The sequence below is a fragment of the Rousettus aegyptiacus genome, unplaced genomic scaffold (genome assembly GCF_014176215.1).
Source record: "Rousettus aegyptiacus isolate mRouAeg1 unplaced genomic scaffold, mRouAeg1.p scaffold_m13_p_3, whole genome shotgun sequence".
NCBI lineage: Eukaryota > Metazoa > Chordata > Mammalia > Chiroptera > Pteropodidae > Rousettus > Rousettus aegyptiacus.
The window spans coordinates 60,499,590-60,526,605 of NW_023416306.1; the positions used below are offsets into that span (position 1 = coordinate 60,499,590).

Genomic DNA, 27,016 nt, shown 5'->3' on the forward strand with positions numbered 1-27,016 from the left:
GCGGAGCGCTGGGAGGCCGGCTGAGGAAGCGCCACATCCGGCGGCTGTCCCGTTGTGCATAAAGCCAGCGCGGCTGGGGCTGCCGCCGTTGGCTTGAAAGCAGCAGCCCTGTTCTCTTCTCGGCTGCAGGAGCAGCTGCTCCAATGCCCTGGAGCGGCCATGAGCGCCCCGCACTGGTGGGATCAGCTGCGGGCTGGCAGCTCGGAGGTGGACTGGTGCGAGGACAACTACACCATCGTGCCTGCCATCGCCGAGTTCTACAACACGGTGCGGGGTGCGGGCGTGGGGATGGCTGGTGGGAGGGGGCTCTCCCCAAGCGCCGCCGTGCCTGGAACCTGGACGTGGCTGCCTGCGTGTACCCCGGGCATTCCCTCTCCAGTGCCAGAGCTGACCCACGCCCCCTCTCCTGCGCGCGCCTTCCTTCCAGTTCTCCGTCTGTCCTACCCTCCTGTTAATACCGTCGACTTCTAGGCTCAGCTTCCTCCTCCTGTCATTTCTTTCTCATAGCTCTATTGTGTTGTTTGGTTCCCACCCGTCCTGGAGCCAGTGATCCGCGTTAGCCCATCTCCCAGTTTGGGTCAGTTGCGGGCGGTGAACCTGCCGGGACAACTCCCTTCCTCTCCTAGGATCATTGTGGCGTGACGCACTTAGGTTGCATTGTGCGTTTTTGCGCTGAATACCTGCTCTAGGAGTCCCAGGACAGGGGGTAACACCCTGGAAGGTCTGAGGGGCCGGGCTCCCTCCAGCCATTCCGGCTTGCCCCACTCCACGAATACGTTAATAATAAATAGGTCGAGTTACTTTCGGCCAGAATCAAGTTAATTACTATTAGTTCTTATTTCCTCGCCTTACTTGGTACCCAGTTTCACGCCATTCCTAAATTTAACTCCACGAGTCCTGTGCACTCTCCAGTATTAAGCCTGGTAAGTGAAAGGGAAATTGGGAGTGATTGTGTGCAGGTTTCCTGGATTTGCCTGGGTCTGTAGATACTGAAACTTCCTCACTGCAGAATCCTGTGTGCTTTCTTGCTTTCAGTCTTTGTGAGAGGGAAATGCCTCTTCTTTTCCCAGTGCCTATGACTCGGGGTTCTGGTAACAAACATAAGATTTTGCATGGTCATTTCTGTGGCTTATTTTTTCACTGCCCTGGTTTAAGGGTCATTGTGAATTTGAGGGTTGTTCTTCAGGATTTTGCCTTAGATTTGCTGGAGAGAGCACTGGACTCCATCAGGTTCTTTTTACCTGGAGAAATCTCTGATGAGCCAGTCCTGGTCTTTCAGTTCATTGATGAGAAAACTGAGCTCTTGAGAAGGTTGCTGTCATGCTTACATTTCTGGCATGGCTGGGGCTACAATCCAGAAGTCTGTACTCTCCCTCCCCTCGTTGCCAAAATCCATGGCTGCCTTCCACATAAACACTCCTACTTTTTTTTTTTTTTTTGATACCAGAGTAGTTCCTCTGAAAAACCTGATTCTCTACTATTCATAGATACTGTGAAAGATGCAGTTAGTGGAGGTGGCCATACATCACCTATTTGACAGCCTCTTTCAGTGCATGCTATCAGGCATAGACAGGTGCCCACAGAGGATCAGCTGGAGCAGGGCTGGGTACTTTCAACAGTGTAGCTAAGTTTTTCCATTTTAAAATGGAGAACACTACTAAGGATTTCAGCAGAGTTAAAGAAGAAATGACAGCTTGGGGACAGGTTCTCAAATACCCTGCAAAGTAATTATCTGTGGAGTCTGAGGCCAGGAGAGTCGGGCCTAGTTATTTGGTCAGAAAATTAGTATATAGCTGTTCTGAGTTTGCCTCGAAAAGCCCCAGAGTGTTGGGTGAGGGGGGGAATTTATTATGTCCTTACTTTTAATCTAGTTCCATTGGGGCTGTTATGTAGTGAGTGCCAAAATCTTTTTTAGAAAGGAACTGTTGATCTTCAGCTGCAGTGTCTGTGGCTGATTAGCCCAGATGGGCTGCCTGACAGACCTTATTCTTTGGCATACTCGTAAAGCACAAAACTTGCTTTAGCAAAGAGGAGCGTTTAAAGTCTCAGAGAAGTAGTTGGTCACCAGACTTAGCTGAGTTTAGGTCCAAAGAGTTTAGCAAAAACCGTATTTTCTGTTCCCGAGCCCTAGTTATCTGCCAGTGCTTATTGCAGGACAAACCCATGCTTATCTTACTCCTTTTTTGAAGACAGTGAACTGTTTCTTAGTGATAAATATCTCATTAAATCCTCATAGTAAAGCATCAGGTCTAATTATCCATTTTTATAAGAAAATAATAATTAATACTAATTTGGAAAAAACGTTTAAGGAATTGAAGACATAAAATCAGAAGACTGTGAGAGGGATCCAGAACCTGCTTAATGGGTCTTGGGGTAGCACATCACTACTATAACTTCAGTTACTACTGGTTATCTTTAACTGTTTGCTGTGCATTGAAATGTTTGCTATATATTGAAGCTCTACTGGGTATTCTATAGCAGAGGTCCCCAACCCTTGGGCTGTGGACTGTCCGTGGCCTGTTAGGAACTGGACCACACAGCAGGAGGTGAGCGTTGGGGGCAGTGAGCCAAGCTTCCTCTGTATTTGTAGCCGCTTCTCAGCGCTAGCATCACTGCCTCAGCTCTACCTCAGATCATCAGGCATTAGATTCTCATAGGAGCAGTGGTCCCTCGTACCAAAAAGGTTGGTGACCGCTGCTCTACAGTCATCCTAGGCAGTGGGTGCTATTTATTATACCCATTTGATAAATGAGGAAACTGGGGTCTAGATAGATTTTGCAACTTGCTGAAGTCAAGAAAATATCTTGAAGATGGCCCCACATTGGCTCATAGAGAGTCATCTTCCCCTTTACAATGTCTGCACAGTATTCCATTAAATCGATTGACTATAATTTACTTAACCAGTCAATTCCTCATTGATGGATATTTAGGGCAGTTTCTGTTTTATTGTTTTCATTTTGGTTTCTGAACAGTGATACAGTGATATCCTCGTGTATGCATCTGGATGTACTTTTGCAAGTGCTAATCCTGGGTGGGGAATTGCTGTGTAAGGGGAATATTCACTTTAAAGGCTGATTATTATTGCTAAATGGTCCACCAGAGAGAGTACCCTGATTTATGCTGCCACTGACAGTGTCTGGGTATATAAAGAATTTTGCTTTTGGGCCCTGCAAATCTCTATTGCCTCAAATCTTATCATCCTTTGTTTCAGCCAAACCTAAATGTTTCTTTCAAGAACACCATGCCCTTTCACAGCCTTTTGCTTGAGCACATTTTATACTGTTTGTTCTGTATACACGTTTTTACTGAATAGAGTATCTTTTTATGTTTTATGTTTTAAGGCCCTAGCCACACTAAAGAGAAAGACTCCAGTCCTGGCCGTTCTGGAGAAAAGTGGGGTCTGCCTTTTAACCACCAGACTTGACTTTTGGGCACTCTGTTGCTGGGCAGTGACTCAGGGAGACAGAGAGAAATCAGCTGGTGCTAAAAAAAAGAAGTCTTGAAGCAAAACATATGCATAAAATCAGCCCATGATGGGTCACCGCCCCTAATCAACTTTGTCCCCAAACATCAGGATAAGGAAAGTAGAGTTCTGTATGTATTCCCAAAGTCCACATCTGTCTATAGGGCAGAATTATCCATTCATCCATCCATCCATCCATCCATCCATCCACCCACCCATCCTCCTACTGGGCAACTATTGTATGCCTATCACAGAGACCAGACCTATAGCCATCTGGGTGGTGAGGGCCATGATAGAGGTGCATACAAGTCACCCAGGTGTTATTAGTACTCTACATGGGGTTGGTGCACTGTGGAAGGTGGGATGGGGGGATTTTGCTAGAAGGCTTTTGAGTAGAGTCTTGATTTGCCAAGGACAAAATTGGACTTTCCTAATTTTAAAACAGAAAGTTCCATATCCTGGAAACCCTCAGTTCTAGGCAACCCAGGGCTAGTTGGTCATCTCCAAGACGGGAAGGGAGCAATAGAATGGATAGTTAGGAATGCGCATACAATTAAGATGCACAATCTACCTAACCAGGGTAAGGACCCTTATCTGTTTATGGACTTATTGTTCAGAAAAACATACAGCCTGTTGCTTTGTCAGTATTTACTCTCTGGGAAAGTGCACACTCACATGCATCAGGATGAGATTGCAGTGTGTTCATGAGACTATTTTGGTGCAGATATAATGTAGGAATTCATAGAATGAGGAACTTTCTAAGGAAACAATTAATACATTTTAAAATTGTGGTTTCCTTCTAATTAAAAAACTTGTTCCGCAGGCATTAAACCAATTCTCCAAAGGATAATCCAACAATTGGCTTTTAGAAATACCCTTTGGCTGAACTAACTATTCTTCAACTTTAGTGACCCACATAATTTTGAGGGGAAGTTTCATTTCTCAGTAGAAATAGAACCATTGAATCCATCTTTTAACCATGACTTGTTTGCTTTTCTGTATTTCTTTAGAAGTTCCTTCCTCTTTTTGTCTTGGGTAGCGTCTCCCTCTAGTTTGGTCTTTTCCTTTTCGTAGATTGACCTCTTTAAAAGGCACTGGTAGATGGGCTATGTTATTTCAGTGTTAATTGGGAGGATGTGGTAAAATGGTGTTTCTAAATCGAACTCCCTAATATGTGCATTTGAAAAAAATGTTTGAAGTATCATAATTTTACTGCAGGTATAATGAACAATGTTATGCTTTTGTAAAAAAGGATGTAATAAAAGTGATAAATGTGTACCTTGCTAGTGGTTACATAAATTGACAGAGACATTTGGAGGACAGCTTGGGAGCAGATAGTTGCACTTGGTTGATGAAAGGAAGATTGAGAGGACTTGAGGCAAAAAAAAGATATACCGAGGTAAACAAACGTTTTAAATTCCCTACCATTTTGGTTGAGCTGTAAATTGGCGCTTCTTCCACTGGCGATCTACAAAAAAAACCAAAAACCAAAACAAAACAAAAAAAAACTGCTGCCAGCTGCAGCACTTACAGCAGGTGAGATAAATCTATAAACTAAGATGAAAGGGTTTGCAAGACCTATTGTTGAATGAGAAAAAAAGTTGTAGAATGATGTCACAGTATGCGATATATATGAATTTATAAAAATGAAAAAAAATGACTTGAAGCCTGTGCATCTGAGAACAATGGTTATCTCTAGAGCAGAGGATAGAAAGGAGATTTTACCTTTGTAATGTATTCTTTTCTTTTTCTTTCTTTTTTCTTTTTCTTTTTCTTTTTTCTTTTTTTTTTTTTTAACAAAGACAACGCATTCACATATATGAAAGGAGAAAGATCAGGTTTTAAGTTACCTACGGGATTACAATTTGATTTTTCTCCTCATCCCTCTTTAACTCCTTTACTTCCATCTACTTCTATGTTTAACAAAAGGAGAGCCACATTTAAATCATAGAATAGGTCACATGTGCACAATGTGTGATGCCATTCAGAATTTTTAGATACCAGTTGAGGAGTTAAGCCAAGGAGGTAAGGATGTGGCTGGTGGCTTGGAGGTAAAAATCAGCTAGGGGCCATGGAGAGAGCTCAAGGTAACTCCTGGATGCTGGTTCCAGTTCCCAGGGTGATTGTTCGTCTGACCTTGGCCAGCCAAGGAACCTTTCTGGGCCCTCAATTATATCACCTTGTAAAATGAGGGATGGTCTTTAAGATCTCTTAATGATCTCCAGTTCTTTAAATGATTCCACAGAAAGTTAAGGTCAATGAAAAATAGCCTACTGCTTATTTCTGAGACGAGACTGCATATCACCTGGGACATCTTGATACAATTTATCTCGCCCAGGGTCACCAATAGCTCATTGAGCTCCTGTATGGGAAAGAGAAAAAGACCCCCACCAGAGTGGACCAACTAGAAAAAGGTACTCCCTTCTCCAGAATGATGCCTCCCCACTGGGGATCTTAGTCCCTCCCTGATTTTAACCAAAGTCAGCAATCTTGCTTCCATCCTGCGTCTGACAAAGGCGCTTGTTCTTTCTCTTGTTTTATTTTTCTCCCACCCTGTCTTTCTCCTCTTTCTAAAAATGGTGTCACTCCCAATCTTTCTTGTTCCCAGATGGTGAGAGAGGCATACGCTGGCCACCAATGAGGCCAGTTCTTACCTATACGACGCCTCAAGTTCTGAGGTGTGCTGATGCGTTTGTCTAGTTGTGCACCAGTGTGATTTGGTAGGTCTGGGGAAGCCCTTTTACCCCGCTCCTTCAGTTCACTTTGGGCACGCGCCCTCATGGTTTCTCTGAGGCCTCCTCCGTGTTGTCCAGCATGGGTGACCAGTCTTTTCTTTTGACAGCCCCCATGCCCTTGGCTTTCCAGACTTTGTCTGCCCATGCTAGCTCCGAAAGTTTTGTTTTCCAGTCTTTTTTCATGTACCCCTTACACCCCTTTCTCATGTGTTGCTCGCATAGACTCAGCCATCGTCTTCACCTTCTGCACACATCCTCTGTTACATAGCCACTCCTTCTACACTTAGGGATGAAACTTAAAAAGCTGAACAATGCTACCACTTTATACCTTCTAGGATGGCCTTGCTTAGACTAAACAACCCCCAGAAAAATAAGTGTAGACAAAGATAGAGAAAAATTAAAACCCTTGTACATTGCTTGTAGGAATGTAAAGTGGTTTGGCTATTGTGGAAAAACAGTTTGGAAGTTTTTCAGTACATTAAACATAGAATTACCATATGACCCAGCAATGCCAACCATATACTCAAAAGAACTGAAAACGAGTACTCAAAAACATGTATGCAAATAGCAGCACTGTTCACAACAGCCTGTTATTAGATGAATGGATTGACGAAATGTGGTATCCATACCGTGGAGTATTTTTCATCCATTAAAAAGAAGTACTGATACATGCTATAATGTGAATGAACCTCAGAAACATTACACCAAGTGAAAGAAGCCAGATGCAAAAGGGCATGTGTTGTATAATTCCACTTTTCTGAAATATTGAGAATAGGTAAATTCAAAGAGACAGAGAGCAGATCAGTGGTTGTCAGGTGCTAGGAGGAGGGAGAGATGGGGAGTGACTGCTTAATAACCATAGGGTATTCTTTTTGGGGTGATGAATCATTTTAGAAGTAGGTCGAGGTGATGGCTGCACATTACACGTGTATTAAATGCCACTGAACTGTACTTTTCAAATGGTTAATTTTATGTTATGTAAATTTTACCTCAATTAAAAAATTTTGGGAAAGAACGAACTGGCTATGACTTCCTAAAAGACAAACAAAAAATAGATTAAAAAATGAGAGGCGAGGTTTTAGAGTTATGCTGTCTGGTGTGGTAGCTACTAGTCACATGTGGCTATCAAGCATGAAATACAGCTGGACCCAGTAGAGGTATGCTGTGAGTGTGGAATTCACACTGGACCTCAAAGCCTTGGTATGAACAAAAGAGTGTAAAATGTAAAATGTCTTATTAATGATGTTTAGTGATTACATGTTGAAATGACAATATTTTGATATTATGTTGAACAGAATATATATATATACATATATTTAAAAAAAAAAGCCAAATGCCTTCTGAAGAGATAAGAGAGAGGCTTAAATCCATACTAAAGTCTAAAAGATAAAAGGGTGTCATTTTAAAGCTGGGAAAGGACTTACAGATTTGATTTTTACCTAAAAGTATGTTTTGAAAAGGGTGAGAAATCATAAAGTGCAACACGGGAAAACTAGGAAGAATCCTGCCTTCACGTGGGCCTGGGAGAAAAGGCTGGCCCTGCTGGGAGATTATTGGGGGCCCAAACATGTCTAGTCCTTCTCATCTCTTCATTAAACCTTATTTTCATCATTATTTAGTACAGGCCTTATATTTAAAAATGCATGTGCAAGTAAATTAGACTGCTTCCTAGTTAATTTGTGCAGAAAAAGAATAAGAGTTATTGGTTCTTCAAATCAACAGAGGAGCCTGGGCAGCTTTCACAGATTGCAGTGTTTTTTGCCCTTTAACGTAATGTTTATCTTTTTGTTTCACATTTTCCCTCCAGATCAGCAATGTCTTGTTTTTCATTTTACCACCCATCTGCATGTGCTTGTTTCGTCAGTATGCAACATGCTTCAACAGTGGCATCTACTTAATATGGACTCTTTTAGTCGTTGTGGGTAAGTAGATTCATTGGGGAACATCGACTGAAAGGGAGGGAATGGAATTCCACACACTTCCTGTCCCCCTTGAACATTATGTCTTGTAAACCAAAGTCACTCTGATGTCTTAGCAAGCTTTTATTTTGCTTTCTTGACGTCAAAAGAAGGACTCATTTGAATATGGGCTTGATAAACAAGTTTGGCTGTAATTATCACTTAATTCCATTTGAGACTTCTTTATGTAATAGCTATTGATGTTGTGCCAGTGCAATTTTCTGAGAACTTCTGAAGAAAGTCATGTGAAACAATTGAACTCTGATGAGACTGTGGTTTCTAATGGAGAAAAGGTAAAAAAAAAAAAAAAAAAAAAAATCGATGTTTGATTTTTCATTGTTTTGGGAAATACTTGTGTATTTTCCATTTCCTTCCACAGGCAAACTGGGAATTCTTAACAGTGAGAGAATGTTGACTTTTTTTTACTGCCTGATCCCATGAAGCCTCAGTAGATAAAAACAGAGTGTGTTTAACTGTGAAATGATGTTTTGATATTTGGGCCCTACTTGCAATCCTATTTCTAGACTTGAAGCCTGCATGCCTAGGTGGTGTGAGTTTCTTTCTTCAGTTTCTTTTTTCTAAGAAAGAGAGCTATCTGGTGACTGCAGTAATGGTTGGTGAAAGGGCTATTCTTAGGCAGTGTGTTGAATTCGTGAGTCTGTTTTTCTTTGGTGACCTTTTTTATTGGTTGTAATTGATTCTAGGAATTGGATCTGTCTACTTCCATGCAACGCTGAGTTTCCTGGGCCAGATGCTTGATGAACTTGCAATCCTTTGGGTTCTGATGTGTGCCCTGGCCATGTGGTTCCCTAGAAGGTATCTACCAAAGATCTTCCGTAATGACAGGTAAGTTAGCGCTAAACATTTTTGCATTTACTGCCAGGTGTAGCACCCAATAGAATGATGTGTATATCAAGAAAAATAGCACACTGGAGCCCAGCCTATTGATGAGCTTCCCATATACTTGTTTCATATCCACCGATTGGTTATAGTCTGGCAGTATGAATAAACTGACATAAAAGGGGGAATTTGAATATGCTTGGAGAAGAATTTACATGACATTAGGGACAAAAAGTCAAATGTAACCCTGATTTAATATGAGCAAAAGTGGAAAGCTTTCGATTTCCTGTTAGAATGTTTCCTTTAGTCCAGTCCATTCCACCATTGTATAAATTTACAGTAGAATCCACGAAGGAATTGGTTCTCTGAGCCATGGGTACCATAGCTGTCAAATTGCATAGACATATATCTCCAAGCTGGAAACCCAAAATTTCAGGAAGGGATGCATTTTAATAACCGTTGTGTTATGCTTATGTGATTAATCATCCAGTAAATACTTTTCAAACACTTATTATTTACTCTGCATTTTTCTAGGCTTCTAGGCACTGGGATATAGCAGTAAGCAAAAGAGCAGAATCTCTGCCTTCGATTAGATTACATTGAGGTTGAGGAGATTGTGAATCAACAAACACAAAAGTAATATTAGGGAGTGATAACTGCTATGTTGTAAAATGAAGCTGGTAAGGGGGTAGTGGTAACTTGGGGTGCCGATTTAGAGTTTGGTCAGGGAAAGCATTCCTGAAGAGTTGTCTAAGGTTGTTACTATCTGAGGAAACAGAAGAGAGTCAGCCTCATAAAGATAAGAAATGTTCTTAGAACATATTATTCACATGTCTCACTGTAGGACACTGTGTTTTGTCAAAACATATACAGATAAATAGTCTAAAGATATGGATTTAATTAAGCAAGCTGTGTGCACCCAGGGATGAGTTATAGCAGAAAAATACAGAATTCATTACATTTTTCCTGGTACTCTGAGTTGGAGCAGAAGCTATGCAGCTATTAAAGATGCAGGCTGTTCTCTGTGGTCTGAGGTGGAGGAGTGTCCGTGAAGTATGCTGGCTGCAAAAGCACATTGGAGAGCCCTGTGTTAAATTTCCTGACTTTAGAATGAATGAACTAACTTCTTTTTGAGTATATGTCTTTGTATGTGCCTGGGAGGATGAGAACAGCAACCATTACCTTTTTTAGGAATTAGAGTGGGGAGAGAACTTTCACTTTTACCTTTAACCTGTACTATTTAACAAGTTTTTTTTTGTTGTTGTTGTTGTTGTTGTTTTTTTGTTTTGTTTTGTTTTTTTTACAAAGAGTACATGTTAATTTTTAACACAAAAGTGTGTTTTTAAATGAGGTTGAGTAAAAACATACTTTAAATAGATTGGCAATGGAACCTTCAACTTGGGCAACAGGATTTGAATTAAATAGTATTATCTCTGCGTATCATCAAGCAGATAGAAATATCCTCAAGAAGGTTGCTTATCAAAAAAAAAAAAAAAAAAGAGACAGAGAGCACACAAGCATCACCTGTTTACACGGAGAAGTGAAAAGGGAGTGTTCCTGGTCCTAGACGAAATATGGCGTCCGCCTTGCTGAGGCCTTCTCCTCAGTGGGGGAAGAATATCTTAGAGTGCGACAGGTTTGTTTAGGCTGCCTCCGGTTTCTATTCTTGTGTTGTTTCTTGTTCAGCTTCAAGAGAATGGCTGGAGATGATAAGAAAGTTTTCAAAGGTAAGGAAGGGAGTGAGGGAAGGGACAGGTGAATGGCACTAGGCAGGGTCACGAGTGGCTTTGTAGGCAGGGACTTTTGACTCCGCCTGAGAAACAGACCATGTACCTTTTGGCTTTTCCTTTTGTCTCAGAAGGTGCCCACCAGTCACTCCCATCCTTTCCCTGAGGCCTGGTGTATGTTAGGTTGAGAGCTGAAGGACCACTTTGCTCTTAAATATGATCTTTCAAAACCTGGGATCTGACAGAGAAGTTGAAGTAATGGGAGTAAAGGTTTCGTTTATTTTTTTGTGGCACTCTGCCGGGGTGAAATTCCAAGTGACAGTTTTTAATGTATTCATAATAGAGAAGCTTTATCTTTTCTTGTTTCTTGAAGATGGGAGTGAGGGGCTGTTGTTAGGAACAGGAGAGAAGAAAATGGGGCAATGGCTGTAGTAATTAGAGCTTACCAGCTTTACTAATGAAAATATGAGGTGTGGGGAGGTTTATAACCCCCTCGGACTTTTCTGTCACCAGCACCTTGTACGATTTTCCTAGGGAAGATGTGACCCCCCCTCTCTTCAGTTTGGAGGCACTGAACACCACATATGTACATATCCCTGGCTTTGGAGAATGCCTGGGTTTGCATCCTAGCTTCCCTGCTTATAAACTGTATAGCTTGTCTTGATTCTTTAACTTTCTATTTGCTCATCTGTAGAATTAGGTAAATAATAGTGTTCACCTCAGGGTTCTTGTGAGACGACTCTATAGAGCACTTTGTATGGGACTAAGAACATGATGAGCACTCAGTGAAAGTTAGCTTTCATGAGCTGACTTCCTGTGGCATGTAGAGGAGATTTCTGCCTGGCATTTCTGTGATATGCATACAAATTGAAGGAGAGAATGGACATCAATGATTTTAATGAGCAAAGAAAGAAAAGGTGCATATTATAGGAAAACTAGCTCACTCTAAAAAAAGATGTAGGTTCTATTTGCCTTTCTTCAACTGTCTAGTGATGGAGAGAGCAAAAAGACCAAACCCCCTTTGTGTGGGCTTTACTGCCCATGACAGGTGGCAGCTCTACAGTGGAAGCGGCAGGCCAGATCAAAGATTTCAGGTCAAAACCAGCATTTTATAGACTAAGGACTGGGTGGTTCAGCTGCCTAAATTAACAGGATAGTTAACATTTATCTCTCCTTTTATTTTTTTTTCTTTTTTCTTTTTGGTGATCTAGACTTTGCTGGAATATTTCTAAAAGCACATTAAGAGTAGTTCCAGTGTGAGATTTCTGGAGAAGAGAGAGTAGAGTACGGAGGCTTAGTGACTTTAGATCAGACAGATATGGAGATGAATAACAGTCTACTTTTTTTTTTTTTAAGCTCTGATGCTTCATTTTGCTCATCTGTAATGAAATATCTACCTCCTGGTGTTAGAAACATATAGAAAAATTATATAAAGTGTATAGTGCAGTGTCTTATCCAGAGTAAGGACTTGCTAAGTGCTAGTAGTTATTCTGAATGGCTAATATGAATATGTGTTTTGAAGATAAGGATGTCTAGAACAGCAGGCAAATTATTAAAGTTCATTATGTAAATAGGAATAATTGGTGGGTTTCTAAAAAAGAAGGGCTTTCTGTTATTTTGCCTAGAATGTCCTAAGAATCATTAGGACATACACTTAGCTGTTGATGGTTAGTGATAATTTTTAGACATTTTTGTTTTGAGAGAAAACGAAGAACAAAGAAGAATTTCTCCTACTGTGATTGTTAATTTTGACTCTACAAAATCCAGGGGCAGCCCTCACTTTACAATCCAGTTCATTTTTTGAATCTTAAATAGCAAGGTTGCAGGCTGGGGTCTGCTTGTCCTGCTCTCACATTGGTTGATGACTTGGGGCCACCATCTTAGACTCTCTGGGCCTCATCAGTTCCTTACTTATAAAATGGCAGGGGTAGGCCCTCCAGGACCAAATGCTGTAGTCCTGTGAATATCAGAAGCTTATTCTAAACAGGTTATGATCTTAACCAGGGTAGGATCTTAGCCAGGGACATTTCTATCTCTTAAGGGACATCTGGGAAGTTTATGGTCGTCACAGTAATGGGAAGTTTTATTATCTGTAAGTTGCATTTTACTTCATAAGAGTAAAAGGGGCATTCCCAAATATCCGATTTTAAAAAGGTGCACGGGGTCCGATAAAGTTGAAAATCACTGCTTTAAAGGGTAGCTCATGATATAAGTAATAGCTTTGTTATAATAATATTGTGATAATGGTATTGCGATGCCAGATTTCAGTGTGGGGAATATAGGAAGAAGGGCTGCTAAGAGTTCCCTGATCTTGTATTCTAGGTTGAGTCCCTAATGGGCTGGAAAGTTGAAAAGGGGACTCGAGACAGCAGTAGGAGTTGCCTGTCATCATTGTTTAGATAACAGCCTATGTGGCCTCCTTGCCTCTGGGTATTTCTAGCTCTCTTTTACCCAGGGCATCTGGTGACTGGGGTCAGCTGGGCTGGCCACGTGATCACTATTGACTTCTGCTGGTTGTAAAATCATGCGTCCACAGGATGTCCTCGCTGGCTAAGCTGCCTTCCCGAAGCACATTCCTCCACACCCACGGGACTGATGTGGGAGGTGTCTTCCCATGTTCTCCTTAAAGAAAGTGTGTTTTGTCAAGCTTGCAGCCTTTGGACTCGTTGGGAATACTGTCTAGTCTTCAGTGATTGCAACACCAGCTCCATCAGATTTTCTCTGATAGTGTGCTATATTCTTAACAATAATTATATCTTAAAAGGCATTTATTCTCAAATCGTGGTAATGATAACAGTAATAATGGATTTTATTGACACACATCATGTACCAGGCACTGTATTAAGTGCTCTGGTGCTTGCAAGAACACCGTGAGGCAGATGTCTTAATTTCCATATGGGAAGCCTAAAGCTTGTAGAGTTCAGCGGCTCACCAGAGATCCCACAGCAACTATGTGCTGGAGGCAGATTATGAACACACATGGGACTCACAAGAACACCTGTGATTTGAATCACTCTGTGGCTCTCTCTAACCGTGGATCCAGGGAGGTGATGCAGTTGAGTTTATGATGATGTGTTCATCCAATCTGAGAATGCCAAAAGCCTTGGCATGTCAAACCAGTGAAAAACTTATTGAGGGTCCCAAAGGGGCTATGTGCAAGCACAGTGGGGGAGGGGGAGCTGTGTGTGGTCTGTCACCCTGAGGCTGGGGCAAGCAGCCTTTTATCCAGTAGCTGAAGAATGCCAGCCAAGGCCAGGAGAAAAACACTATTCTAACTAAGGATTTGCTGCCTGGATCCTTTCCCATATGTGTTTTTTCCTCTGGTCGAAGTTCGGGACTACAATTCCTGCTCATTCCAGTCAGAAAGTTGGCAGCTTGATCAATGATTTCCTGTGCCTTGATGATAAATGGTTTTCTTCTAAGAGATAAATTTGTATTTTGAAGATATCAGTGCACTTTGATTTCTTTATAATGGAATTTCATTCAGATTGGTTTCCTAACTGTGACCTGTTCCAGGGCTCTTGGCCAAAGTAAATTGTGCTCATGAAGGATAACAGAAGCTTCAGGAAATTCATGTGCTCATAGATGAGGCCTTAGAGATAATCTGGTCCAGACTTTCCATTTTACAGGTAAGGAAATGGTGTTCTAGGGAGAGAAGAAGGAGCGTGTCCAGGGTCACGTTGCCATTTCTGGCTCTCTCTACTGAAAGCTCTTCCACTTGAGAGGGGAGGGACGTATCCATTACTTTTCTAAGATTTGTCACATCAAAAACTTATGAACACAAAGTTCCAGTGCATGCTAGACTGAAGATTGTCAGTAAATATAAACACTATTAGAATTTTTTAAGACTTTTACTTTCATGTGTTAGAAACATAGGACATTTTTTCCTTTTAAACTAAGTAGGAAGTTTTATGGTTTTATAAACCATACATGTTTACCTTGTAGAACAGGGGTTGACAAGCTGTGTTCTGCAGGCCAAGCTGGTCCTGTCTGTGCAAATCAAGTTTTACTGGTGCACGGCCATGCCTCTTCACTCACTTATGGTCTACTGTGACAGACTGGAAAAACTAAAATATTCACTCTCTGACCTTCTACAGAAAAAGTCTGCCAGATCCTGCTGTAAAACATCTGAAAAAGATACAGAAAAGTAACACTAAGAAAACAAGCATTCATATTTTCCCCTTAGGCACTTACGCTGATTCTAATTTTACTGTTCTCATGCTAACTATGTTGAAAATTTCTGATTATTTCCTAAGGATAAATTCCTGGAAATGGAACTGCTGAGCCAGTGAGTGCAACTGGTTTCTAGACTCTCGGTGCTTGTACTCCCACCAGCAGTGCCTGCGCCCTTTCCACAAGGCCCCCTTGGCTAATGGATTTGGTTTGCTTTCACCGACTCAGGGGTAGGTTCAAGGTGGTGGTCTGCGTCCTGTCTGCAGTGACGACATGCCTGGCGTTTGTCAAGCCCGCCATCAACAACATCTCTCTGATGACCCTGGGCGTCCCTTGTACTGCGCTGCTCGTTGCAGAGCTGAAGAGGTGGGTGCTGTTCTTCCTGCTGCTCCTCAGGCTGCCTTGGGGATGGGGACGCGCCAGCTCCTGTTCCTATACTACCCTTGAGTGTGGAGGAGGAGTTCGACTCTTCATGAAGAGTTAGTTCCTGACTGTTGGATTGAATGCAGGGTTTGGTTCAAAATGTTAATGATCTTGTTTTCAGAAAGAGGGGAGCGGCTGTTTAGTGGGTGCAGTACCATACCAGTGGTCCAAAGACAGCTTAGGAACATTTCAGGGACCCATCGTGCCCTCAGACCAAGCTACCTAGATTTAACTCAGAAGAAGGAAGAATAGGTTTGTTCATATGACAAGATTAAGAAGAAAAGTCCTAAAGAGACCATTGCAGTCAGTCACACAGAGAAGGAAAAAGAAATGAATTTCTATGTACAAGGCAGTGTTGACGTCAGGTGTAGTACTGTTTGTTGACTCTGCTACTTTCTCTGAGACCACATTTTTTATTCACAACCTACCAGGTAAAGCCTTTGCTATTTGCATAAGCGTTTTCCTTTGGGAAGTTGGGTAGTCAGAGTTCAGGTTGATATCCAGAAACATTTTAGTGTAGCTCTTATGTGTACACCACTGTCTTCTTCTAGCCTCAACTAAAATACAGCTGACAACTGCCCTTATTTTAATGCCCTTTGAAAATGCTTCTTTTTCTTTGTGCCTCCTTTTAGAAATGCATTTTAATTCATGACTCTCATTTGTTATGGACAAGGGGTGTGTGACTGAAGTCTTTATCTATCTCCCTTTGTGAGAGTTGCTCTGTGTAACGTGTTAAGTCAGCTTTCTCTGTCTTTGTTTTGAGAGGACACACACACACACACACACACACTTCTTTCTATTGCTCTGCCTCTGGGGGTTGCTTTGATTGTCAGCAGGGTCAAAGGTGGTTGAAGAGGCATGTAAGTAGGCCTGCTGGCGGTAGAAGGACTCTGTCAGGTCCTGTCTGTCAGCTTCTTTGAGAAGCCTTCAAGGACTTGGGAATTGAGAGACCCATTGCAGAACACTAACAGATCTTGAAGCTCTTTGGCAAACATGACAGAATACCTGGTAGGGACCTCTGAAGTGGATTTTTAGTCACCTGTCCAGTGGTGCCGGCTGAGAGTAGGCCTAAAGTGAATAGAGCGTTCTGGACTTAACTATTCACCTCAGTCTAGTTCCATTTTAACTCTAATAATATGTTTTAGCCTATAGTTTTATTAAAAATGGCTTAAGGAAATGGAAAATATTTTTAATCTGTAATACCTACAGAAGAGCAAATGGAGGAAGACAAGTGGTTAGGGCAGATTATGATTTAAATAAATTCTGCTTCACAATTGTCATCTTTAAGCAGGGAAACATATTTTCTTTGAGTTCTCTTATCTTTGTAAGTGATTGTAAAGGACATAATTTCTGTTCCATACTCTATGGCTGCTTGGTCTTCACCATTACATTGGCAAGTGCAGCACTGTGGGAAATACCCTTCCCGCCATGTAGCACCAGTTTTCCTGCGTGTTGATCGTTCCCTCCATTCTCCTGTATCTGCCTCACTCCGGTAAACCGTCTGCTCTGTCATCCCTCCCTCTCTAAAGGGTCCTCCCATTAGCCTGTAAACAAGTTTGAGCCTTCTGTCTTCTCTAACACTCACCCTGGACCCAGTCCATGTCTGTCTGCGGCCACCACCCTTTCTCTACCTTATGTGTCACAGCCAAACTTCTTTAGAAGTCGTCTCTATCCTTTTACTTTTTAACCCACTCCTGTCTGGCTTCTGCCCCCATTTTGATACCCAACCCCCTCTTGGTTGTACAGTTGATGATAATTTTTAAGCCCTTCTGGGTCTTATGTGTTGTTCTCTCAACTATTTGTCCCCCTCCGCACCCTGAATCCTTGAACCACTCTCTCCTGTGGCTCTTATGACACCAGACCCTCCGGGCGGTTCTAACTCTTTGCCAACTTCCTTTCAGTCTCTCATGTAAGCTCCTTTTCTGCGCATCTTTGCATCGATCGTAATTTGCATATCCTTTAAAGTATGGTCTCACCTCTCTGCTTTCCTCCTTCTATAGTTACCCCACCAAATATCTCATCTCCTCCCATGGTTTTAATTACCATACATGCGCGAGTGACTCCCACATTTATGTCTCTAGCCTAGTCCTTTCTTCTGCCTCCACCATTGTATATCTAGCTGCCTCCCTGACCTGTCGAACTCCACATATCACGGACATCTCAGATTCCTGATCTGCCTTTTCCAGTTCTGGTTCTCTAATAGTTCCAGCCACAGTAAACCAAACACCACTTACGTATTGCTCAAGCCAGAAGCCTGGCTTCCTCTTCTTTCCCTGAACATCCCATCTGGTCATAGTCATTTTTCTATTAGTTGACGTTGCAATTACAATAATGTTGAACATCCTCAGTGTGGTGCCTGCCTGCTGATCTCTCCCACACGAAGCCCCCCCTTATATATTTTTCTTTTTTTTTTTTTAATTAGATTTATTAGGGTGACATCGGTTCATACAATTATATAGGTTTCAAGTGTACAGTTTGGTAATACATCGTCTGTATATTGCATTGTGTGTTCACCACCCAAAGTCAAATCTCCTTCTATTACTACATATCAGATCCTCTTTATCCTTATCTACCTTCCCCCCACTTCCCCTTTTCCCTCTGGTGAACACTAGTTTTCTGTGTCTTGAGTTTTTGTTCATTTGTTGCTTTCAATTTTATATCCCACATGTCAGTGAAATCATATGGTTCTCAACTTTTTCTGTTTCGCTGAGCCCACTAATCTCAAGATCCATCCGTGTTGTCTCTCTCCTATTCTGTCCTCCAGCCATTCTGACCTTCCACGTGCCCAAGGTGGCCTAGCTCCTTCCAGCGCCAGGCCCATGTTCATGCTGTCCCTTCTTCCCGACCCTCCTCTTTTCATTGTCTTTCTGAACCTTCTCTCAGACCATGAACAAACAAAATTTTATTATGACTTTGGGTCATGACCTGACATTTACTGAAATTTGTGGAAGTGTTGTCACATTACTAGTGACTCAGCTACATCTAAAATATTTTTAAATGGACTTTTTTCCCCCCTCATAGGAGTGAGTTGATTGTTAAGAAAAACTTTGAGAATGCAACAAAGGGCCAGGAAGAGGAGAAATGGTAGACATCCTCTCAGATTTTTCTTTCCTAAAATAAGGTCCATCTTTTGTCCTGCTTTTCCACTTAACTTCACATTGATATTTTGATACAAGCCCTGAAAAGGGGGAATACAATCTAACGGAGTCCAGGTTTGGATAAGCCCCAAGTGAAATAAGCCTGGTCAGCAGCAACAGCAGGGCTTGTCCTTCTAGAAACAGAGGAAGGGAGAGTACCAGGCTGCCCTGCGACTGACTGCAGTGCCCCCGTGTGACCAGACGCCTGACATCCCACCTCTCTCTTGCCATTTGACACATGCACTCATCCCCAGCTCCCCGAGCTGGTGTGTTCCTTAAGTCAAATTTTCTGGGTTTAATTAAACTAAGGGTGCATAGATTCTGTTGTACCAGACTAATTGTCTATATATTTGTTGGTATTTGTTTGTCAGTTTTCATTTTGCCTTTTAAAATGGCAAGGCTAGTCTATGGCCATGCCACCCTGAACAAGCCCGATCCCATCTGATCTCAGAAGCTAAGCAGGGTCAGGCCTGATTAGTACTTGGATGGGAGACCACCTAGGAAAACCAGGTGCTGTAGGCGTAAGAAATAAAAAATAAGGAATTGTAAACTGACAAGGTCCTTGAAATCCGTGAGGTCGACCAAGGGTTGTGTTGCCTAAAAAGTAAAATAAAATAATAAGTAAGTAAATAAATAAATAAAGTGACAGGGCTAGAAGCCTGTTTATTTTGTCTTTTCCAGTGCTTGCCTTGACCTGAGCTTCTGAAAGCATGGAATGACTTTTTTCCCTGAGAGGGCCGGGAGCAGATTGGGTTTGGGGCAGGGCGAGTGGTTAGGAGTCTATTATGAACATTTTAAATTTAGGTCTATGTCAGACGCCAGGTGGGCATGTCAGGAAGGCAGCTGGGTCTGTGTGTTTGAGGTCAGGGAGAGACTGGGCGAGAGCTAAGGCTTCATGAGTCGCCATGGCACATGTATTCACGTCCGTGAGCTTGTGGCGTGATGATATGTTGGTAGGAACTCCAGTGTCAAGGGGCTGGGAAGACGTGAGGGACCAGATGAGTGGCTGGTGAGGGGGGCAGAAGCCAGGACTGATGGCCCTCTGGATCCTGTGCAGGTGTGACAACGTGCGTGTATTTAAGCTGGGTCTCTTCTCGGGCCTCTGGTGGACCCTCGCCCTCTTCTGCTGGATCAGCGACCGAGCCTTCTGTGAGCTGTTGTCATCTTTCCACTTTCCCTACCTGCACTGTGTGTGGTAAGCCCCTGCTAGTGGGGTGGCGGCTGCAGGACGGGTCTGCACTCTCTGCAGGGCTCTCTTCTCCCCACAGGGTGCGCAGGTGTGCCCAGGGCACAGAGCAGGGACCCCTCTCCTCACGGAGACTGAGACGGTCAGTCTGTTCAGAAGCCACCAAAAGTATTGTCCAAAGCAGCATGGGTTCCAGTGAGCCGGCTTTGCCAGAACAAAGAGACCTAACTGTTTCTACTTTGAGTCCTGGTCTCTGATCTCTGCTCCATTATTAAAGCATAATGGAGCTTGAAAACCTAATCTGTCACCTGAGCTCTGGCTGGATCTCTGCGCTGGGGGAGGTGGGGAAGTCTTGGGACAGATGTGGGGATGAGGACAGACGCGGTCCAAATAGGAACCACAATGAGATAAATATGCCATTTTTCAAGATACAGTACATTTTTATTAATCCAAGGCTCCTTTTGGATTTGAGTGACCCGGGTGAAAGCATGGGCCTCATAGGTCATCTGGGGACAGTCTCACCCATTCATCTTACAGATATAGACAGAGTAAAGTGGAAGTAAAGTGAATTGTTCACCAACACCACCTGGTCATATAAAATCAGCCTAGGAGTTTGATAAGAGGGAATTGGAACATCCATACTTTATCTGTTAGGTTAAAAAGAAGCAGCAAGTTACAAAAATATGCAGAATCCTATACTCAGAAAGCCGAGGAGGAAATTGAGTGGCTGTCTTTCTAGGAATTGCTTCAGCTCTATACCTAGAGTCATCTTTCTGTGCTTTATGTCCTTCCAGTTGCAAATAATAACAAGGATCAAGAGAAATGTGTTTAGAAATATATATTTATATATATCCCTGATAAATTGAGAGCATCTAGGAAGGAATTCTATTGTTAAAGAGTTGGAAAAACTTTGTTAGATCTAGATTCAGATGAAGTTTGACTTCTATCAGGAGATGCCTAAAACTACATGGTTTGAAAGAATTCGCTTAAATTTCCTTGAACATGTGAACTTGTATATATTCACCATGAGTCCCGACCTGTTCCCAGGACTGTTTACAAAAGACAAAACAAAATTAAAAAGTACCAACTGGAGACTCTGGTCTTAGGATCCCTTATCTGATAATTCTTTTGTTCAACCTTGATTCACACTAGTGAATTTATAGATAACCTCATGTGTTTGTTAAGTTAATAAAATGTACATCTTTTAAGTGCATACTTTGATAAGTTTTGATAAATGTATTCACCTGGTAAATATGATCACATTCAAGATATAGTATATTTTTGTCAATCCAAGTTTCCTGGTCACACTTGCGATTCAAATAAGTCAAAGATTAGACTGTAAGAACTTTGGCTTAAACTTGATTTGTTTCTAAATTTGATATACTTTCTGCTTTCTTTTTCAAAGTTGAACCATTTTCTGTCCCAATTAGAAAATGACATTTGTTTTTTTTTAATAACAAATTTGAATGGCATAGAAGTGTAAAAAGAAAAGCTCTCATAATTCCATCTACCAAAGAGAGATAACAAATGCTAACAGCCTGAGGTATTTCTGATTATATAAATCTATCTTTTAATATATCTTTTATAATTATATATAATATATATTTAAAAAATATATATATTCCTAATTCTACTTTTTAAAAATGAAAATAGCACTGTTCTATACATGATGCAAACTGGTCTTTTTTTTTTTTCACCAAATACTAGATCATGGATGACTTTCCTTACCAATGACTATATATTATCTTCATCATTTTTTGTTTCCAATTAATACCGCATAGTGTGGATGCTTTATAAGTCCATCCTCTTAGTGCCTGTTTTAAATCCTTGGGCCTCAGTCTTTTTGGTTGAGCCCCAAAGGCATTTGTATGTTGGTCCCTGTTATCAAGCTGGAATATTTTAGAACGTTCTAAAACAGGCCCTGTTTGCCCCAGACTTCACATTTTCTTGCTATTCCAGGGAATATTAGTCATCTTCGCCCCGTCCTAATTAGAAGAGGCCCTAGACTGTTGTTACAGCCAGGAAAGGTCGGTGGGCCAAAGGGAGGAGCCACCACCTCTTCGTCGCAGCCGGCTCTCACCTCCTGTCTCCCTCCACAGGCACATCCTCATCTGCCTCGCCGCCTACCTGGGCTGCGTGTGCTTTGCCTACTTTGATGCTGCCTCCGAGATCCCTGAGCAAGGACCCGTCATCCGGTTCTGGCCCAGTGAGAAATGGGCCTTCATCGGTGTCCCCTACGTATCCCTCCTGTGCGCCAGCAAGAAATCACCAGTCAAGACCACATGATGGGAAGGCGGGCGCTGGCTTCGAGGCTTATGTTTCTTCTTGCGCTGGGCTTCATTTGCCAGCGAAGACAGCTGGGGGCTTCTCAGAGTTGGGAGTGGGGTCTGTTTTTTTGTTGTTATTGTCGTTTTTTAAATTCTATTCCCTTGGGCTCTAAGTAGTGTGTTTGTGGACCATCAAGACTCCTCTGTGCTGTGCATAGTGAGAAGTGATTGTCTTCCTGTTTCCCAAAGATGAAAGGTAGGGGGCTGAGGGCACGAGGCGTGTCTTCTCAGTGCCGCTTACAGGTGCAGTGGCTTGTTGGGCTGTGACATTTGTGGCAACGGCTTAGCAGTCCTTTAGGGAATCCAGTGATGCACAGTGACTTGCTTCCTGGAGACTTTGCCCTCTCCAGATCCCACCATTCCCGTTGATAGCCTGATCTTGTGATGGAGAACACCCACAAACTAATGGCAGATGCCAGAGATTTTCTTTTGGGGAAACCGTCTTAAAACAAAACCAAGCAAATGAAACACACACATGGGGCTTGTGGCTAAGAAAGCTAGTTTTCCATTTGCAGTTCTCAATAACCTAGATTTTACATGCATTTGTGAAACCTTTCACTTCTACCTCTGCTGAGAGATGGAGACTTGACTTCAGATGAGGGGATGCTAGTGAGAAAACCCCTCTAAGCCAAAAACTACTCTCTAAGCCATTCTTGAAGATGACAGAGTTTTAAAATGTTGACGGTGTTTGTCCCCCACCCCAGCTCATTAGCCTCAGACACACAAAGGAATAGCTGTGGTGTGAGTGGTCCATACACAGACCCTCCCTCCGCTCTCCATCCGCCCCCCACCTCTGTAACATTGCCAAAGGGCTTGTGACAACTTTAATGGGGGTCGTGGTTTCAAATCTGCAGCAAACGAAGTTTTGGAAACTTGTTCTTATTGGAAGCCTCCCTGATGCTGTCCTGTTCTGGAAATTATCCTCAGGAATATGCCCTCTGCTTTCCCTAATTTTCGCTATGGGAATTACACTCCGTACTCTCACAGTGTGAGGCACTTCCTGTGGTTTCCTCATGTGCTGGCAGCCACTAAACACTGGCTGCTTTGGGTTGCTGGTGCGGCAGGTTGAGTGTGTTGCCTTCTGAGTTTTTCTCACCTAACGTGACACTGGCTAGTGGGATGAATGGAAGCCTCCATAGCTGTCTCGGAGGTGTGAGGTGGGAATTCATGACCTCAGGGATACTCATTTTCACTCAGGCATTTCTTGCTCTGCAGCATTCCATTGCGAGAGGGCAGGACAGACTGTCCTTGTATGGCCAGGAATCCTGTCACTGTCCTAAGTACTTAAGGGTCTGAGCGGCAGTTTTTGGTGTGTCCAGAAACTCTCACTCTGGTTAGAATTGCCTAGGATCTAAGGGGAAAAGTCCATTAAGGAATTGAATTCAGCGTTTAGAAATGAATATCTTTATCCTACTTCTGTGGTTTTCAAATTATTTTAACAGCAGAACCCCGTTGGCAGCAAGAAATCTTTATGGCTCCCTAATGTGTGAAATGGGTTGTATTTTATTAGCTTAAATTTATTTTAAGGTTAAGCTTATAGTATTTCCTTAACAATATATCAGGCTGTGAAAATGCTAATTAACAATTTGGTGATTTCCGAGGTAGAAAAAATTGGTATCGAACGAGTGTACATGTTGCTTTATTATAGTTTAAATATTTGTTTTAAAAATGATATTTGAATTAAATATTAGTGGAAACTCTAACACACCTCTATGAGATCTAGGCGGTTCGTGAAACGGAACTTGAAAACTGCTAAGTCCTTTGGGCTTTGAGTCCAGGATTTTTGAAAGGGAGGCATCAGGCTGTCCTCCTTGAGGCTGACCTGGCAGGCATGGGTTCCGGTCCCATCCATTCTACGGGATGAAAATGCTCTCCAGTAGGAGGTTTGGTGTATTTAAGCCCAACCGTCTTAGTGTGGAAATGTAGGTAAGGAGAAAGCAGAGAGAGGTGAGTAGGAAATGTTTTCTGTCTTAGTGTGGAAATGTAGGTAAGGAGAAAGCAGAGAGAGGTGAGTAGGAAATGTTTTCTGTATGTGTGTGACGTTTCATTTCTGCCTTGAGGGTTCCTTGGTGAAGAGAGCGTTGTCCCAATCGTCAAGGAAGAACGATTTACCACTATCAGATTCGGGACTTGTTTTCTGGGGAACACTATCTCTAGCTCCCGAGGCTTCGACCTTGCCCTTCTGGAAGTTCCCGAGTGCCCTTTGGAAACAGGGACACAGTGTGACTCTGCTGGAAGTGAGGAAGTAAGCTCCCTGATTTACGGGGCTATTTCTGTCCCTCCACTACAAGACAAATGACTAAGTTCAGATGTCAGAAGGAATGCCTTTGACAGCAAAAACACACACTCTTCTAGAGATCGGTTTTAACGAGAAAGAAGTATGAAATGGGACATATGTGTGGAGAACAAAACACGACTCTAGTTTCGAACAGCAATCAGTATAGCTTGCCAGTGTAGTATGATAAATCAAGAGTAGATATATACCGATCTTATTTTAAGTTAGATTTATGGCATCATTCATATTTATAGTTACAGCTATATTTATATTGCTTTTATATCACTACATGCTCTCTAAAGAAAATTGGGATACTACTAAAAGTTGAGGAAGAAGAAAAAAAAGTAATCTGTATTTCTATAGCCCAAAGACAACTATTGTTAATATTATGGTATATTTTCTTCTCTTCCCCCTGCTTCCCCTTAATATATTAAGTTGTGAATAGATATATTTTATAGTTTGTCCTGTAATATAATGGAATGGAATATAAATTCCAGTTGTGGATGTTTCACGAAGAGCAGGTTGAAGTACACTAGAGTTAGCTTTACACTTGACAGCTCATCACTGGAGCCTGAGACAGACTGCTGAGGCTTCTCTGTTAACTGAGCACAACACGAATGGGCCCTAAGAGATAATGGACTGAATTCTACTTTTTGATAGGCCTCTGCACTTGTATTGACAAGTCATAGGAAAAAGCTGTTAAATATATGGCTTTACAGGTTTAGACTTTCTCAGATTTAAAATAAGCGAATAGCTTATTTTGTTAGTAAATGTGCAGTCAAGAATATCCCCCTCCCCCCATTAATGCAGGGAAGTGGAGATGTGACATTTAGGAGTTAGGTCATGGTGGTTGCTCGACATGGCTATCAGGTTTTTATTCTGGTTAGAATTTTCCCAAAATCAAACCCAGAAGGAACTGGATTTAGGATATTAAAAAAGTTGCTAAGTGATTAAGTCAGTGATTCTTGTTTTACAGTGTTTGATTGATTGTTGACTTTTAGAAAAATTATTCTCTTTATGATTATATTATTATAAAACAAGTACTGCAGTGAACATATTTAAGGCCTGTGGGGAAGAGATATTGAATCTATTTTGTTAAAAGCTGTATTTTGGGGGAACTCTTTGCCCGTCCCTCTGAAGAGTGCCTAAACCATTAATTATGAATCAAAGATGTTCTATTGGGGGACAAAGCTTGATGATCACCAAACACAGGCTTTGTAAAAATACTGCCACCTATTCTGATGATAGGATTTCTCAGGTGTATAACAATGTCTTTTACCAGTCCATCATGCTTACGTGAGCCAGTGCTGTGTTGGAGGCTCCAGGACTAGACTTTGAGGCCTTCCTGACTTCTTATGCCTCTGGGCTGACATGGAACCAGCCATGTGTGGGGGACAGGTGAGCGCTGAAGCCCAGCTGGAGGCCCTCTCAGAGCTCCTTTTCTCCAGATGAACTCGGGACCTTTCAGAGCCAGCTCTCTGCGTGGGTGCTGCCATTCTAGCTGGCCAAAGAGAAGTCTTGGGCTAGGTTAGGGTTCTCAATGGATCTTACAGACATCATTCTCCTATAGATTGTTTTTTCTAATGGCCCCTACTCTAAGGGACTAATTGTTTGAATTGTATCTTTCCCTATATGTTAAGCCAGGTTTAAAACTATTTTATGACCACAAAGTGTAATCAGGGAAAGTATAGTATTTTCAGATATATTCCTTCTTTTGTACTTTACATTTTATATTGGGCGTGCTGTGTAAGGGTGGTGTGCCCATCGGTTGTGGTAGCATTTAAAATAAACTCCATTGCTTTGGGAGTGATTTTAAGGCCTTTGAAATGGAGCTTGTGCACTTTATGCTCTCTCTGTGAACTATGACAGCCATGTTTGATATTAAAGCCATAGTGGCATTTTCTGTGAGTAGATATGTGTACGTGTTTATTTCTACAGTGATTTCTGAAATATCTGTGTAAAAAACACATTAAATGGATTTTAGAGCAAAGCGCATTTACCTATATTTATGAATTTGGATTATCATTGTTATCAAACACTTAAACTTAGTATAGTTAATGGTTGGTTTCTGCTCAGAGGTATGAAACCAAGACATCTAAATATCTCCAGTATAAAGTACCTAAAAGCAGATTACTTTTTTATTAAAAGTTCTGTAATTATAGCATATAGATATAAAATCTCCAATATAGAAAACAATTCATCTGTGCCATATTTCATCCAGTCACTGGAAGGATGATCATATGACATTTCAAAATAGTAAATAACTTTAGCAGAAAACTTCTGCACTCACCTATTTTTCTTAATTTCTCCTGACAGTTTTTTTTTTTTTTTTTACTAAAGTATTCGAAGTCCATTGTGTTTAAAATAATGTGATTATTGGAGAAGAATGAGTGGATCAGCATTCTCAGTGTCATCATAGTGGTTTTTAAGCCTTTTTGTTTTCTGCCCTGGGGTGAGGAGACAAAGGGTTGCCACAGAGCCTTTTTACAGTCTAATGGACGCACTGGGTCTTCTCCCTAGGAAAATACCCACACATGTAATTTTCTGGGTATTCAGATGTCCTTAGAAGCCACCTAGATTAAAACAGACAAAAAAGAAAAAAAAATGAACTGTGTTACAAGATACGAATCTAGGACTCAAATCCTTTCTGGTGCTGAAATTGATGTCTGCATTGCTCCCCTTTCTTGGCTCCCCTCAGAGACCAGTGGTCCCCTCAAACCTCTTCTCTTGTAAGGACTTTACTTGTAAGGGGCTTGAGGGGAGCAGACCCAG

General features: G+C 41.9%; 1 protein-coding gene and 1 pseudogene across 1 annotated transcript; both read left to right on the forward strand.

Moving 5' to 3' along the window:
* Positions 1–26,155, forward strand: ACER2 (alkaline ceramidase 2). The gene is made up of 7 exons (XM_036217570.1): positions 1–267; positions 8,006–8,120; positions 8,861–9,002; positions 15,125–15,262; positions 19,514–19,651; positions 21,742–23,895; positions 23,957–26,155. Exons 1-6 carry the CDS (start codon positions 160–162, stop codon positions 21,926–21,928), a joined length of 828 nt encoding a protein of 275 aa, XP_036073463.1. The 5' UTR covers positions 1–159; the 3' UTR covers positions 21,929–23,895; positions 23,957–26,155.
* LOC118601530 lies at positions 18,860–18,978 on the forward strand (annotated as a pseudogene).
* Positions 26,156–27,016: the final 861 nt, after the last annotated feature.

Bases quoted from the DNA above. Each gene is read 5' to 3' on its own strand.
- ACER2 (XM_036217570.1), top strand. From the start codon at position 160: ATGAGCGCCCCGCACTGGTGGGATCAGCTGCGGGCTGGCAGCTCGGAG. The intron at 8,121-8,860 runs GTAAGTAGATTC...AATTGATTCTAG, and splicing joins GACTCTTTTAGTCGTTGTGG to GAATTGGATCTGTCTACTTC. The intron at 15,263-19,513 runs GTGGGTGCTGTT...GATCCTGTGCAG, and splicing joins CTCGTTGCAGAGCTGAAGAG to GTGTGACAACGTGCGTGTAT.